This window comes from Camelus ferus, chromosome 9 (assembly GCF_009834535.1).
Source record: "Camelus ferus isolate YT-003-E chromosome 9, BCGSAC_Cfer_1.0, whole genome shotgun sequence".
Taxonomy (NCBI): domain Eukaryota; kingdom Metazoa; phylum Chordata; class Mammalia; order Artiodactyla; family Camelidae; genus Camelus; species Camelus ferus.
This window is the reverse complement of record NC_045704.1, coordinates 7,591,706-7,607,012: the sequence shown is the minus strand read 5'-3', so window position 1 is coordinate 7,607,012 and position 15,307 is coordinate 7,591,706. Positions and strand designations below refer to the sequence as shown.

The 15,307-nt window shown below is 39.4% G+C and overlaps 1 protein-coding gene and 1 non-coding gene across 9 annotated transcripts in view; one reads left to right on the top strand and one right to left on the bottom strand.

Moving 5' to 3' along the window:
* LOC102521913 (vomeronasal type-1 receptor 1) overlaps window positions 1–15,307 on the top strand; it is a 46,419-nt gene that overhangs the window by 17,902 nt on the left and 13,210 nt on the right. For 5 of the 8 annotated variants that reach the window (XM_032485447.1, XM_032485449.1, XM_032485448.1 and 2 more), the window contains 3 exons: window positions 8,750–10,552; window positions 11,117–11,253; window positions 11,571–12,892. The exons of 1 other annotated variant lie outside the window; for it this stretch is intronic. In XM_032485447.1, the coding sequence (XP_032341338.1) occupies window positions 11,162–11,253; window positions 11,571–12,483 (1,005 nt within the window). In that variant the 5' untranslated portion in view covers window positions 8,750–10,552; window positions 11,117–11,161 and the 3' untranslated portion in view covers window positions 12,484–12,892. Of the gene's footprint in view, window positions 1–8,749; window positions 10,553–11,116; window positions 11,254–11,570; window positions 12,893–13,854; window positions 13,929–15,307 lie in introns of those variants that run through there. 2 more of the 8 variants (XR_004322255.1, XR_004322254.1) reach the window with 2 other exon arrangements.
* TRNAT-CGU lies at window positions 10,995–11,066 on the bottom strand. The gene has a single exon. It is a non-coding gene; the product is annotated as a tRNA-Thr (tRNA).

Below are 15,307 nucleotides of genomic sequence, written 5' to 3'. Positions count from 1 at the left end.
TTTTAAGTATAATTAAAACTCATAAAATTCAAAGGCAAAATTATGATAAAATATATAAGGCTCATTATGTAAAAAGAGGTGTGGCCTATTCATACAAAGTAATAAGACTTTAAGTAACTTTAAAAAATGTTTGGACTATATATTTCTACTGAAATGTATCAAGGCAAAAATATCTACAAAGATGTTAAAATTTCCTATGACCATACTGTTCAGAAAAACAGTGATAAAAATATTTTGAAATTAAGTATTTTGACGTAGTTTGGAAGTGAGGCTTTCACTAAAATTAAAAAAAAAAAACAGAAATAAAAATGCAAAGCATTTAAGGAGGAGTCTATACTTTTCATTCATTTGGAAGAATTCTCATTACCTTGACCTGTATTTTATCTGAAGCATAAATATATATTGTATATTTTTCCATTAGACCAACTCCCAGGTAATTACCATTCCCATTACGTCAGCTGTATTCAGAAAATGCAGTTTCTCACTAGAAGAAAATTTATATCTTAAAAAAATGTGTAACTCTAGAAGGTCTTCTCCGACCACCAAGTGAGGAAGCTTTCCCAAACATCTGGGGTCACTTTAGAATCTCACAGTGGTTAAGTTTTTAAGGAATTGAGTATTTATTCTAGAAACTGATAAAGGGATATTGAAATAAAAGTAAGAACTAGTTTTATGTGTCAACTTCAGGACAAAATGTACATCAGTAGAGAGGTACATTGAAAACTAAAAGGGGAATTCTAATATTGAAAGTCATTCAATTTGCATAAGTGTGTTGATCTAATATTATTTGAATGTCAGTCTTTCTTAATTTTCTCTACAGTTTAAAAATGTTTTTAAAAATTAGTAAGATTGAAACTTGCAATGAAAAGAATTTTCCCCTAACAAAGACAGAGTCTGCTAGCAATTGCCTTTACGGATGTTCATGTGTAGAATTAGAGATGGTATGAAACAGGAAGCCTGCAGTTAACATACACATACACACATTATCCTTAAATAAAAGTCAATTAAGATTAGTTGGAAAAATAATTATTTTACTTTGTTACACAGTATTAAAAGAATAGTGGTTGAAAAACAGAAGTAAATTTTTTATCTCACACCTTAGAGAGCTTTAAATAATGTATAGGACCTAAAAAAAAAAAACTCACGGGTAAAATATTGACTGCATTTTTATATAATCTTTGCTAGAGTATATCAATACTACATATGCTACAAACAAAAGATTATTTCATGAAATGATAATGAAAGCAAAAGAAATATATCACACATTAAAATTAATCTAAATAAAATATTTAACTTAAAATACTGAACAGAGTAGAATATAGTAGGACATAAAAAAGTATCAGTAATCACCTTCAGTATTGATACCAAACAGGTAAACAAAAGACAAAAGAAATGCTGATGTTATGTATGAAGATGCAGTCCTTAGGAAAAATAAAAACTTTTAACATAGTCTCACGAATCATCAGAAAATTACAAATGAATTTGAGATGACATTTGACTATTTTTAACTATTACATACATTAATTTGCCCCAATTTTATTTTGGATAAAATTCCTCTGAAAGAAGCTTTACATATCTTTAATTTGCTTTCACCACCCATAATTAATCAAGCATGATTTATAACTAGTAATTCTTTACCATGCTGTATAGTACATCCCCAGGACTTAGTAATTTTACAGCTGGTACTTTGTTAAACTAGCCTGGACGTTGAGAGGTGTTGAAAACCTTGAGTACTCAGTGATTTATGTATTTATATGTGTATGGTCTCATCACCCACTTTTACCTCAAAAGCATTTAAAAAAAACCCTCCAATTTTAGGGGCTATTTCATGTAGGATTTATAGAAATACTTTGTAACTTCTTTTGCACTAATATTTCAGTTATCAATATATTAACTTAGTTACACAATTGAAATAAAGAGGGCAGCTAGAATTAAAGTTTGAGGGAAGAAAATTGGCTCTTGAGAAGTATACACACCAACCTGTGTATCTGGGAATCTTTTGAAAAATAAATCAGTAATTGAATGCAAGTAATAAAAAGTAGGTCAATAGATATACTGTGGGAATTATAATTAATTAAGGATTAAGAACGTTCTTTAAAATAAAAAGACGGTGCTGCTGTGGTTACTGGCGACCCACACTTGAAGAACTGCAGTGATTCACGGGAAATAAAAGCCCATGCTTTCCTATTGGTCACAGTGATACTGTGGATCCACAGAGGAGATCAGAATTAAGGGACTTTGGCTTTCAGAAGAGGGAGTAGAAAATAGCCTTCATTCAGGGTCTCTGGTTAGATTGTTGTTCTTTTTGAAATCCTCTTCTTAAAGTAGGTGGAAGGAGGGGAAGGAGAGGGAGCTGGAGGACCGTGGAAGGGAGAAGAGACTGGACAACCCAGGAACTTACTGAAGTTGGGGTATCATAATTGCACAAAGATGGCAGTGCCCAGGCACTTCTGGGTGACCCACTGGCAGAGCGATACTTAAACCTCAAGATTGGTAAAGTCCACTAACTTCATTATTAGCCTTTATGTCTGAAGTCCACCGTCTTCCTCCCTCCCCAATATTTATGTTTGTAGATGGTTGGCATTTCCAAAAACAGGAGAGAAAATGAGACTTTGACTTATCTAAATGGCAGGAAAATGTTAAGAACCTTATACTAATTAAAAATGCAGAGTGGGGAGGGTACAGGCCAGTGGTAGAGCGTGTGCTTAGCAGGCACAAGGCCCTGGCTTCAATCCCCAGCACCTCCATTAAAAATAAATAAGTGAACCTAATTACCACCCCCCAAATGTAGAGACCTTAATAGACCCCGTTAAGCCCAGGCTGTTCCTCCAGAGAGGAAAAGCCTGTACCAGCACCTGTCACACTGGTACCAGGTCTCTGCTCAGCGGTGAAGAGCCCACCGTCTCCGCCTGACTGTGCATCATGTGCCTGTAGCGTGAAGCCTGTAGAGCGCATGCTTGCGAGGTTCAGTATGTGTAGTCGGGGACAAGGGAGAGGGGACTTCAGCGAGGGCTGTAACTGGAAGGGCCGGAGTGTGCGAGCATCCTCAGGTGGGTGGTCATTTGCCTTTGGTTTCCTCAGCCAACAAATTTCCTACATATCCATGTATAAAAATATGTGTTTCAAACTTGGAAAACAAGTATTTCAGCAAGAATAGGCATGACTAGACTTCCTGAGATATTTTCCTTCTAAGAGCGTGGACGTTACCTGAAGAGGAGCATTCCTCGCTCAGCGCTGTCCGCTCCCAGGACCGCTGAGCGGCAGGCCCAGCACCTGTGCAGGCGTGGAAGGTGGGCATCGGTACCAGGGGAAAGGGATGTGGGCTCTATGATCTCATCGCTCTGCCGGGGAGGGATTGTTATTCCACCTGTAATTGCAGTGATGGTATTTGCAAGGGGGCTGGAGGCTGTTTGTGAGCAACATTGTTGACTGGTGTACATCCCTGGAAACTAATTTCCAGCTGAAAATTTCCAGCAGGAGTTACCGAAGTACCTGGGGAACACCTTGTTCATGAAACGTAAAAATTAAAATCGATCTCAAGGGCAGGTAAGCAGAGGACACTGAGGTCTAAAAAGTAAGAGAATGAAAGTAAACACGTGGTTCCAGTGGGTGTTTAGCCATCATGAGGGTTTCAACACAAAATTATAGTCTAGTCTTTTCCCATTCAAGAGGGCACTAAGGCTTCTGAAGTTGAAAGTAGAAACAGGGAATGAGCAGAACAAAAAAAGTTTCCAAAGTGATACAAACGAACGGGAAATCTGATTCAACAAATATTTATTGCATACCTTCTGTGGATCGTGCACTATTTTTTTTTTTTTTTTTTTTTTTTTTGGTATATGAGATATATCAGAACCCAAAACTTAAAAGGAACTTTCCCTTTCGGAACTTACACTGTGGTTGATGGAAACATAGAATAAACAGAGCACCTCGGATACCTGGTATATCAGAAGGCAGCGAAGCCTATAGAAAGCAGCAGGAGCAGGCTACAGGGGATTAGGGTGGCTGACACAGTAATGGGTGTCCCTGGTAGGACTCAGAGTGAAGATGGCACTTGAGGAAGCAGCTGAGGTTGTGAGGAACGGCAGCTTTCTTCCTTTCCGATTGTCATACGTTCACTGTCTTGCCTTACCGCGTGAGCGAGCACCTCCAGCACCGCGCGGTGTGAGTGCGCAGAGCGGCTGTGTGTCGTCTTTTGGTCCTAATCTCGGGAATATTTTAACAATCAACTTTGAGGTAACAATATTTGTTAAGAGAATTTGGTAGGTATTCTTTATAAAATTAATGAAGATTCATCTATCTTGGTTGTATAAATGTTTTGTGTCTCCATGTGTACAGAGTGTTCTTTAAAAGCCATTTTGAGAGTAAGTTGGGAACACTGAGCCGTTTCATCAGTGGATACTTTGGTTGTATTTCCTAAATGAGTGAACATTATCTCACATATTCTGAGTATAATGAACAAAATCAGGAAATTTAATGTCTTTTTGGTTTGTTTCTTGGGTTTTTTTGTATATATATTTTTATTGAGGTATAATCAGTTTTACAATGTTGTGTCAATATCTGGTGTACAGAGTAATACTTCAGTCATATAGGAACATACATAGATTCATTTTCATATTCTTTTTCACCATAAGTTACTGCAAGATATTGAATACAGTTCCCTGTGCTGTACAGTATAAACTTGTTTATCTAGTTAGTATCTGCAAATCTTGAGCTCCCAATTTATGCCTTCCCACCCCCTTCCCTGCCTTAATGTTTTTTAATAACTTTTTTCTCATTTTTCTACAGCCCAGTATTTTATCCTTTTTTGGTGGGGGGGGTTTGGGGATTAGATTTATTTATTTACATATTTAATGGAGGTACTGGGGATTGAACATAGCAAGATTATAGGATCCATTCTCAACCTATAAAAATTTTTATTTCTATATGTAAACAGCAAATATATGGAAATTAAATTTAAAGTAGCATAAAAATATAAACTAGCTGGGATTGAATTAAACAAAATGCATCTAAACTAACTTTGAAGCAATGAAAGAATCCCGAGGGAGATTAAGGAAGACTTAATAGATGGAAATAAACATATTGAAAAGTTGACTCTAAGATACTGATTTTTCAGGAGGGAGGTTATAGCTCAGTGGTAGAGCACACATTTAGCATGCACAAGGTCCTGGGTTCAATCCCCAGTGCCTCCTCTAAAAATAAATAAATAAACAAACCTAATTACCTCCCTCTCCGCTCCAAAAAAAACGATATTGATTTTTCATAAAATAATAAATAGTGCAACAGAATCTCAGTTATTATCCAGCAAGCACTTTTAATTGTAGAAATTGACAGTCTTACTGTAACATTAATATGGAAAAACACAGGACCTAAAATAGAAAAAACAATATTTAAAAAGAAGAAAAACCTGTGACACTGACAATAAAGGTATGATAAACAGTATAACAGGCTGGCTTTAAGGTAGAGAAGCAGATGAGTGTACGACAAAGAGATTCCAGAAATAAGTGTAGACCTGGACTCAACTGATTTGCCAAAATGGTCATTCACTGGGGAAGGAAAAATCTTCAACAAATTGTGCTGTAACCATTGGAGAAGCACATGAAACAAAGTAAACGGAAGCCTTTACCTCCTGCTATGCAGGAAACTAATTCAGGATGGATCATGGATCTAATCATTACAACTTACACCAGATCACACTGGACAGGGAAGATGAAGCAGATCCTGTATCCCACAGAGTAGAGGCCTTGAACCTAGAGTCTGTGAAATCCCTACAACTCAGTGATAAAAACATCAACAGCCCATTAAATAAATGCTCAGAATACTTGAATGCACGTTTTACAACGGAAGGTGTCTGAAGGTCATAAAGCACTTGATAAAGTTTTAACTTTATCAGTCAGGGAAATGCAAATTATAACCTCAAAGATAGACCATTACAAATACAGTAGAAAAGCATGAAGTGATAAACTCCGATGACACCAAATACTGGCAGGAATGTAACTACATCTTACAGATGTCGATGGTGGGAATGGAAATGGCCAAGACACTGTGGAAAAAGATTGTCACTTTTTAATAACATAAAAGTATAAAATTAAATAATTTTAAAGTTTCAAAGAATTAATCAAATAAAATTAAATACATGAACTAGCAATTCCACCTGAATGTATTCACCCAAGAGAAATATAAGTCTGTGCACACACAGGACTTAAAGCTATGGATCAACATACATAATCTTAACGTCTGCAAACTGGAAACAGCTCAAATGTCCATCAACAAGATGACAGGTAAACACTTTTGACATATTTTTAAAACACTGCATCCTACTCATCAGTAAAAGGGAGTGAATTACTAATAGACCATCTTGGATGAATCTCATAGGAGTTAGAAAAGTCAGACACAATATAGTTCTAAGTGGTTCTTGAAAATGAATTCCTCTTATAGAACAAGTAAAACCTAAGTGCGTTTTTAGAATAACATAAAACGTTGCCTCTCTAAAGGGAAAGTCAAGCAAGCGGGAATTTTCTGGCATCGTGGAACTGATCGATGCCTTTTGTGGGACACGGACTAGATGGATAAATGCATTTACCAGAGTCTTCAAATTGTACAGGTAAAGTTTGTGCATTCCTTTTAATGTAAGTATTATCGTATCTAAATATATATAGATTTCTTGAACTCTGACCAGTAGTTTTGTTTGCATCCCTGGATGGATAACATTTGTGGACCTAATTTCATTATATTCTGAGAGAATCTAGAGGCAGTGGCTCACCAGCAGCATTAAATCCATCTCCTGCCTGGAACTTGGTTTCTCAATACCACTCTCCACAAAAAGGAACTAAAAAAACTCGATGGAGGAAAGGCTGATTGCCGAGCAGTGCAAGGAAGCTGCAAGCAGTAGTCTGTGCTTTCTCGTTGCACCAGAAGGAAGTACCCCAAGAACAGTGGTGACATGACCGGAGGACAAAGCAGCTCTAAGAAGCCCTCCCCGGCGCAGGCGGGGACACTCAAGCATCACAGTCTACAACTGACAATCGCCTCTTACAGCCCAGTGAAATATCTAGGAATCCATGAATCCTTGTGGATGTGAATACATGAAAGAATAAATGAACGAAGGACCAATAGAAGAAACGGGGGTCTCCCCCGCAGTAGAACATCAACTAGTATGTCTAGACTGAGAGAGTTAGAAAGTCATCAGTGGTTTTAAAGCTGGCGATGACAGATTGTTATGGATCAATGTATTTATATAGTTTCAAAGTATTTTCTAATTATTTACTAAATATAATGGGAAAAGTAGTACGTTTAACGTTGGGAAGCCTGACAAAATTTCAGTGACAAAAAATAATATGATCAGTATCAAAAAACCCACAAACGTCGTGTGTCTCCTGTACAATACTGGGAGAAAGACACATTTCCCTACAAAAATTAAAAAACTTATTCTAATGATTTGCAAACATTAGAGAAATAGGGGGGAAATTTTCAAACTAGTGGACCTGTCATCTTAAAAATAGGACAAGTCCAAAGAACTCAAATAAAGGCTGAGGGACTTTTGTCAAAGGGGCATAAAGAGACGTGAAAACTAAATGCAATATATGAATCTGGATTTGGACCTGGATGAGGAAGAATACTTAAGAAGGAGAATACTGGATGAGGGGAGGCTATAGCTCAGGGGTAGAGCGCATGCTTAGAATGCACGAGGTCCTGGGTTCAGTCCCCAGTACTGCCATTAAATGAATAAATAAACCTAATTACTCCCCCTACAAAGGGCAATATTGAAACAAATGATGGTAATGTGTTATGTATTGTTATTTTAATAGTAGTATTGTGCCAATATTAAAATTCCTGATTTCAATCTAGTATTCTGAGTCTATAAAGGAAAATTCCCATTATTCCAGGAATTAAGCACTGAAGGATTCACTGGCAAAGAAGAAAAATATTTCCAAACCATACACCAATTGTTCAGTGTAAAAACATAAAAAGAAAGAAAAAAGATTCAAGTAAATAGATCAAAATACAAAGTTTTTAAAGTTGGAAAAAAATGCTTACAAGTGTATCTTTTTGAAATCCTTGCAGCTTTTCTGTAAGCTGGAAATTATATCAGAATTTTTAAAATCCCAAAATGGTTTCATGTGTTTCACTGCTTAGTCGAAAATGAGATCTATCACATAATCATGTCAAATGAATCACATATAAAAAACAAATTTCTTCTTTTATAGCACCGGGCACTGTATTCAATAGCTTGTAGTAACCTTTAATCAAAAAGAATGTGAAAATGAATATATGTATGTATGACCGAAACATGATGCTGTACACCAGAAACTGACACATCGCAACAGACTATACTTCAATAAAAATAAGTTAATCAAGTGGATCACATAATTTGATTCAATTTCAACCCTTCTTAACATTTTTTGAAACGAAGTAGAAGTGGAAGGGGACAAAACAAAACCCTACCGCAAAGACCAGAAATAGGATCTGTCATTAAAATATTTCACCTACGTTCAGTGATGAAACAGTCACTGTATTTATTGTCCTTCAACATTAGGCCACAAGGACTATTCAGTAGGCAACACCAAGAAAAAATATCCGTATATGTTGGATTGCAAAGAAACCAGTTTTTCCTCATCTCATTAAAGCGTTTTCTTTTTCCTTTTTAAATTTTATTTTTATTGACGTGTAGTTGGTGTACAACGTTAGTTTCAGGTGTACAGAGAAGCGATTCAGTTATACAGTTACCTACATGTATATTTTTTCTTTTCAGATTCTCTGCCGTTATGTTACTACAAGAAATTGAATGTAGTCCCCTGTGCTCCACAGTAGGTCCTTGTTTATCTGTTGTACGTGTGCTAAAAAGCATTTTCTAAAATACTATCAGTTTGAGTCGTACTGTGAGCATCCTGTTCAGCCTACGCTCATGTTTTTCTCCATCTGTATCCTCTTCTTTCCTCTTTTTCATTAAGCCCGTCAGCTTCTAATAATGCACTGCATAATAACTTGGGTGCTTCACTTACTGTCTGGGTCTCTCAGCCAGAATAAACAGTCCACCGTGGCAAGATTACTTTAATGGTTTGCGTACTGATCTATCTCCTGGGCCCAGAAAAGTGCATGGTCCACATAAGCTATAAAGCATTTCTTGAAGCACCCAGTGTCACTGTCACATGCCTGGCTCTGAGTGTATTCATTGACTGTCCTCCCTTCAGCGTCAGTGGTACCTCAGAGGCTCAGGAATAAAAACAAGACTCATGTTTTGAAGACAAAACCAACAAGGTGATTAAAAATCAAACAGAGCCGTGTGCTGGACTTCCCCCGCTTGCTGGCGCTCCGGGTCCCCGGCTCCCCTTCCCTGGGGACCGTTGTTCATTTCACTCCCATCTCTGCCGTCCCCGTTGGCGAGCCCGTCACTCCCGTTTGCAGCTTTCTCCAAGGGCACAATCCACGGGTGTTTCTCACAGGCCCTCTTCCCTCCCTGGCCACCCTGTCAGTGCCCCGACAGGTGAAATGATAATCGCCTCCCGACAAGGAGATGAGGTCACAAGAGGCCAAACCCTCATCTCGGGGCTGAGACGCCCCCTTTGCACACCCGCACGAGGGCTGCCCAGGCACGCGCTGTCCTGACAGGACATGCCAGCCAGGTCAGCAGCGGTTCTGGTCAGGTAAGTGTCAGATTTGGAGACAGACATCACTAGAAAAGTCAGTCATCCTTATAGAGAAATAATTCTGTTTTGGGTGATGGGAACATAAAACTAGACACACACCTATAGACACACACATTCAGGACAGTTTTTTTTCATAATTTTTTTTTTTAGGAAGCCAAGGCATATTGCCACCCTCGTTCACCTGCATTGAAACCACCTGACATCTCTCTCTCCTTCCTGCTGCAGCCTTGTCTGAAATCATGCCTCCTCTGTCCCTGACCAAACACGGGGGGCCTCGCCGCGTTCACTCTCAAGGCCTCGGGCTCCAGGCAGGTGACCAACAATCAGATAGACGTGCTCCCAGCTGCTGAGCTGGCGCCTGGTGTCCAAGTGACAGGCACCACTCTGGGCATTTGTTTTGTCTGGGGGGAGAGAGCATGCCGGCCTAGGTGGAGTCTGTAACAATATCCCTGTAGCGTTTTGTCCTTATTAGAAGAATGTTAACATTTATTTAGAGAAGAGGAAGGCTCAGTCTTTCTGCCATGTCTGGAGCGGGAAGATGCTTATTTACAGAAATGTGGCTAACTTGTCTGTTTGACAAGAGGTTTTAGGGACATTTTGGACGTTTTCTGCCCCACACTCAGAAGCATTATGTACTTTCAAGATACCTTGCTTTCTGTTAGTGAGAAATGGCTTTTGGATATCAGTCTTGGCACTTCAGGTGGCCGTTTCTGTGGACTTGTTTACGATGTCTGGATTCTTTCAGGGAAAAGAAATGCGAGGGAGAGTATAGCTCAGTGGTAGAGCACGTGCTTGGCACGCGCGGGGCTCTGGGGTCAATCCCCAGTGCCGCCTCTGCGAATGAACAAGAGGATAAACCTGTTACCTCCCACCACCACCACCAGAAAGAGAAAAGATCTAAGGAATACGTACGTGTTTTACAGTTACATGCTGTGTGCCTTATTTCCCCCGAGACTTAGAGGCTTTTGAGTTTTTGTATAAATTATTTCTATATTCTCTTGCTTTATAATGAAAGTCTTATTTACCAATTATATTAATAGATTTTTTAATGTTTCTAATTAATGCCTGTATAATTAGCAAAATATGAGTCAGGACAAGTGTTTAGTATTTCTTTTAGGTACTTTAATTTTCCTACATGCCTCTGTGTAACTTCAGATTTTTTTACAAGTGTGTATAGAACATCATGTGAGAGGCAACCAGGGTAATTTTTTTTTTTTTGGATTTTGACATCTAATTTTGATCAATATTTTCAGTCTCTGCCCTCTAATTTATATTCCTCTCCCTTCTTATAATTTTTATTCTTTTCTTTCTTGGAGGGAGATAATTATGTTTATTTACTGGTTTATTTAGTGAAGGTACTGGGGATTGAACCCAGGACCTCATTCATACGAACCATGCGCTCTACCACTGAGCTACACCATCACCTCTCTACATTCAAAAATAAAATAAAAAAAGAAACCTACTCCCCACAGGCTCTGCATCTTGTCTTTTTCATGTGAGAGTACGTGGTTGGGAAGATGCGTGTCAGTACCCACGCAACCCCCTCACTCGTCTCTCCAGCCACAGAGGACCCTGCTGTGCGTCTGGCCACCTCCAGTCCCCCTGGGAGGTGAGTACGGAGGCTTTTTCCAACCCGGGTCTGGCGTTGCCTCTGCCTGCCTGAGCAGAGACTCCGCTGCAGACAGCACGTGACACTGTATACAGTGCAGGCCGCGTACTGAAAATTGAGGGACGTGGTGTTGACATCACCTTTCATTTGTTCTGCTGTTCAATCCTCTCACGTCAGTGAACCCGGTGCCCTCTCGGTGCTGATGTGATGTTTTCCCCCAGCTCGGAAATGGGCGTCGTGTTCCTCACTCAGACGGGAATCAGCCTCGTCGGAAATACCTCCCTCCTTTGTCTTTACAATTTCACTTTGCTCACCAGACACAGTCTGAGACCCACTGACCCGGTCCTCACGCAGCTGGTCTCAGCCAGCTCCGTGGCTCTCTTCTCCAAGGGCGCACCTCAGACTCTGGCAGCGTTCGGATGGACGTATTTCCCGGATGACCCTGGGTGTAAGCTGGTCTTCTGCCTCCACGGAGTGGCCGCAGGCGTTTCCTTCAGCACCGTCTGCCTCTTCAACGGCTTCCAGGCCATTAAGCTCAAGCCCAGTATCTGGAGGTGGATGGAGCTCAAGCTCAGATCCCTAAAGCTCATCGTCTTCTGCTGTTCCCTCTGCTGGATTGTGCATATCGTGATTAATTCATGTCTTCCCTTAATAATAAAGGGTCCGTTGCAATGGAAGAACCTTAGTATGAAAAGAAATTATGGATACTGTTCTTGGCATCTAGAAGAGGGTTTTGTAGGCTTATTACTGGCTGTCCTGTGTTTCTCCCCTGATACTATGAGTTTAGGTTTCAGTATCTGGGCCAGTGGCAACATCGTTCTCATCCTGTACATGCACAAACGGCGAGTCGAGCACCTCTGCAGCCACAGACTCCCCCCTAGACCTTCGCACGAGGCCAGAGCCACTCGCATCCTCCTGGTCCTGGTGAGCTCTTTCTTTGCATTCTGTTTGCTCTACATAGTTTTGACAATCTGGATGACTCTGGTGGCAAATCGCAGCCAGTGGATGGTGAACGTCTCTGTCCTCGTGGCCATGTGTTTTCCAACGTTCAGCCCCTTCGTGCTCATCATCAGTGACACCCGCGTGTCTCGGTTCTGCTTTGCCTGCAGGGCGAGGAAAACGCTGTCTCCTCGTCCGGTTGTAGTTGGGTGGGTCTGGGCGGCGGTGTTCACCTATCCATTTCAACATCTGTGGACGTTTGGGGGCCTCTTAAAGTTCAAGAACGGGTGACACTGTTGCCAGTAAGGGCGGTGATGTCTCTGCCTGTATCCGTCTTAACAGGGAACTAAAAATGGTCGTGTGTATAATGAAGCAGTTTCTGTACTGTAAACCACACATACTTCAGATGTACAATTTGATGGATTTTGCTAGATGTGTACACCCATGAAACCTCCAGCACAATCCAGACAGCGAACATTACCCTCACTCCCCAAGAGGTGCAATTTTCAAATTCCCAATTTATCCCTTGCCACCCCGTTTACCCCCTGCTCACCATAAGTTTGTTCTCTATGTCTCTGAGTCTGTCTCTGTTTTGGAGGTAAGTTCACTTGTGTCTTTTATAGATTCCAAATACAAGTGATACCGTATGGTGTTTTTCTTTCTCTTTCCGGCTGACTTCACTTAGAATGATGAGCTCCAGGTCCATCCATGTGGCTGCAGCTGGCACGATTGTATTCTTTTTTATGGCTGAGCAGCATTCTGTTGTAGAAATACATACACACCACATCTTCTTCATCCAGTCATCTGTCGATGGACATTTGGGTTGTTGGAAAATTCCTGAATTTAAGGCCCCAGGAAAGTCTGTCATTGTGGATCTTGTAGAGACTCCAGAAATGTTTTTTGTTTTTTACTTTTGTTTCCTTTAAATATATTTTTAAAGCATTGAGTTCATGTTCTCAACTGGAGGAAAATGGCCTGGAAAGACCCATGGGAGCAAGGTGTGTGCAGCCTCCCTGGAGTGGGATGGATCCCGTGTGTTAGGAGTATGAGAAATGGGAGAGCAGCAGGAAGTGAAGGGGGGGTTTGAGGTAATCACTAAGGACAGGCGGGGAAGTCTGAACTTCTATTTAAGAAAGGGCAGGGGAGGGATGTGATCAGGTGGGTGAAAATACTAGCATTCCTTATTGCAAATTATTTGTAAAATATTTAAAACATCTGTACTTGCTTTTACTAATTATACAATAACAGCTTACTGTTACCTTTGAAATTTTTTTAACATTAATGACTGAATACTCAGTCTAAAAAAGTCATGTGAAACTGGGCAATAAGGACTGAAGATCCGGGTACTATGGGGGTATGTTATAGTCATTGGAAATGCCGATGATCACATGGATTTGGAGTGGTTGCTCTGTGTGACCCTTCAGTTTCCCTGGGCAGATGCAATGTATGGGTCGTAATCATTGGGAAATTGCTTAACCCTGAAAAGAAACACATCATCAGGTTTTAATGGCCAACATGAAATATGTAAATAATTTTTTGTTTTTTAAAAAGATTTGGGGGGATTGTAAAATGACTGTTACTCAATAAAAAATGCTTAAAAAAAGAAAGACCTGGGGGGCCAATTAGCTTTCTAAATTTATTTACTTACTTATTTTAATGCAGGTACTGGAGACTGAACCCAGGGTCTGGTGCATTCTGAGCATGCACTGCACCGCTGGCATGTAGCCTCCCCCCAGGTATCTAAATAATTTAAAATTTGTTTCTCTCAGCTCCTTTTCATATAATTAAAATTTTCACAGTATTTTAATTCCAAACACCAGTAGCTGATTTTATAAAGGTCTTTTTCTGTCTAGAAGATTGACTATACTCTTCTGTTAGTACAAAATTCATATTCAGTCTTTTGTAATCTGAACTTACAGCAACTTTACTGAAGTCTATGTATTTTTTTAAACATTTTTTGTTTTTTTATTCATTTATGATTGTATTATTTTATTTTCAAGGAGGGAGGTAATTAGGTTTATTTATTGTTAAAGGAGGTACTGGGGATTGAACCCAGGACCTCATGCATGCTAAGCATGTGCTCTACCACTGAGCTGTACCCTCCCCACTAAGTGAAGTCTATATATAGTGTACATACATGTGTAAACATCTGTCTTGAAATGCCAATAGCATGTGTTTAATACCAAAATTATGAGTCTTTATATATCCCTGAATTCCAAAATTATGAAATTTTTTATTTAGCTATTTTCTTGTTTTTTCAAGTCAACATAAATATATTCAGTGATTTTCTTTTGCTTATTTTATAAATACCAGTCTGTGAGAAAACTTCATCACTTTTATAGTAATTTTTAGTGGTTAAAATTAGTACAGGAGTTATTGATTTGCATATCATAGGTCCAGGGTATTAAAAATGATCTCCATTAAATAGTCCTCTAGTTAAAAAAAAAAAAAAAGTGATACTGACTTTTTTTTTAATGTTGACTTTTCTTTTTTTTTTTTTGGATATATATATATTTTTGAAGTACACTCAGTTTACAATGTGTCAGTTTTTGGTGTACATGATAGTGCTTCAGTCATACATGAACATACATATATTCATTTTCATATTCTTTTTCACCATGAGTTACTACAAGATACTGAGTATAGCTCCCTTTGCTATACAGAATGAACTCGCTGTTAATTGGATTTTGTGAGAATCCTGTATTTTGAAGTGAGAGAACTGCCAGAGTTCAGCAGGTGTTCTGTGAGATTCATGGGTCTGTAGATGTAACTCTGTGTATTTGTGGGAGAGAATGAGCTGTGAGTCTCTCTACTCCACCAGCTGGGCACCTCCTACATCCATTCTTTTATTTTTAAGGCAACTTTTTTGAACCATGTACTGATAACTCAGAAGAGATTCCATCTCTCATTGTCAACTGGCTTGCAAAAGAAATCTTTACCCCCTGCAACTAAGCACATAGTCTTTCAAAACTAATTCAAAAGCTACCTCACAAATCTCATAACATCCACACAGCGTATCCTCCTTTGCATTAGTCTGTGCAGTTATCAGAAAGTGTGAACAGTTCACATCGCCCTTCACTCTTGTGTGATTACAGTACTGCGTCCTGTACTATTT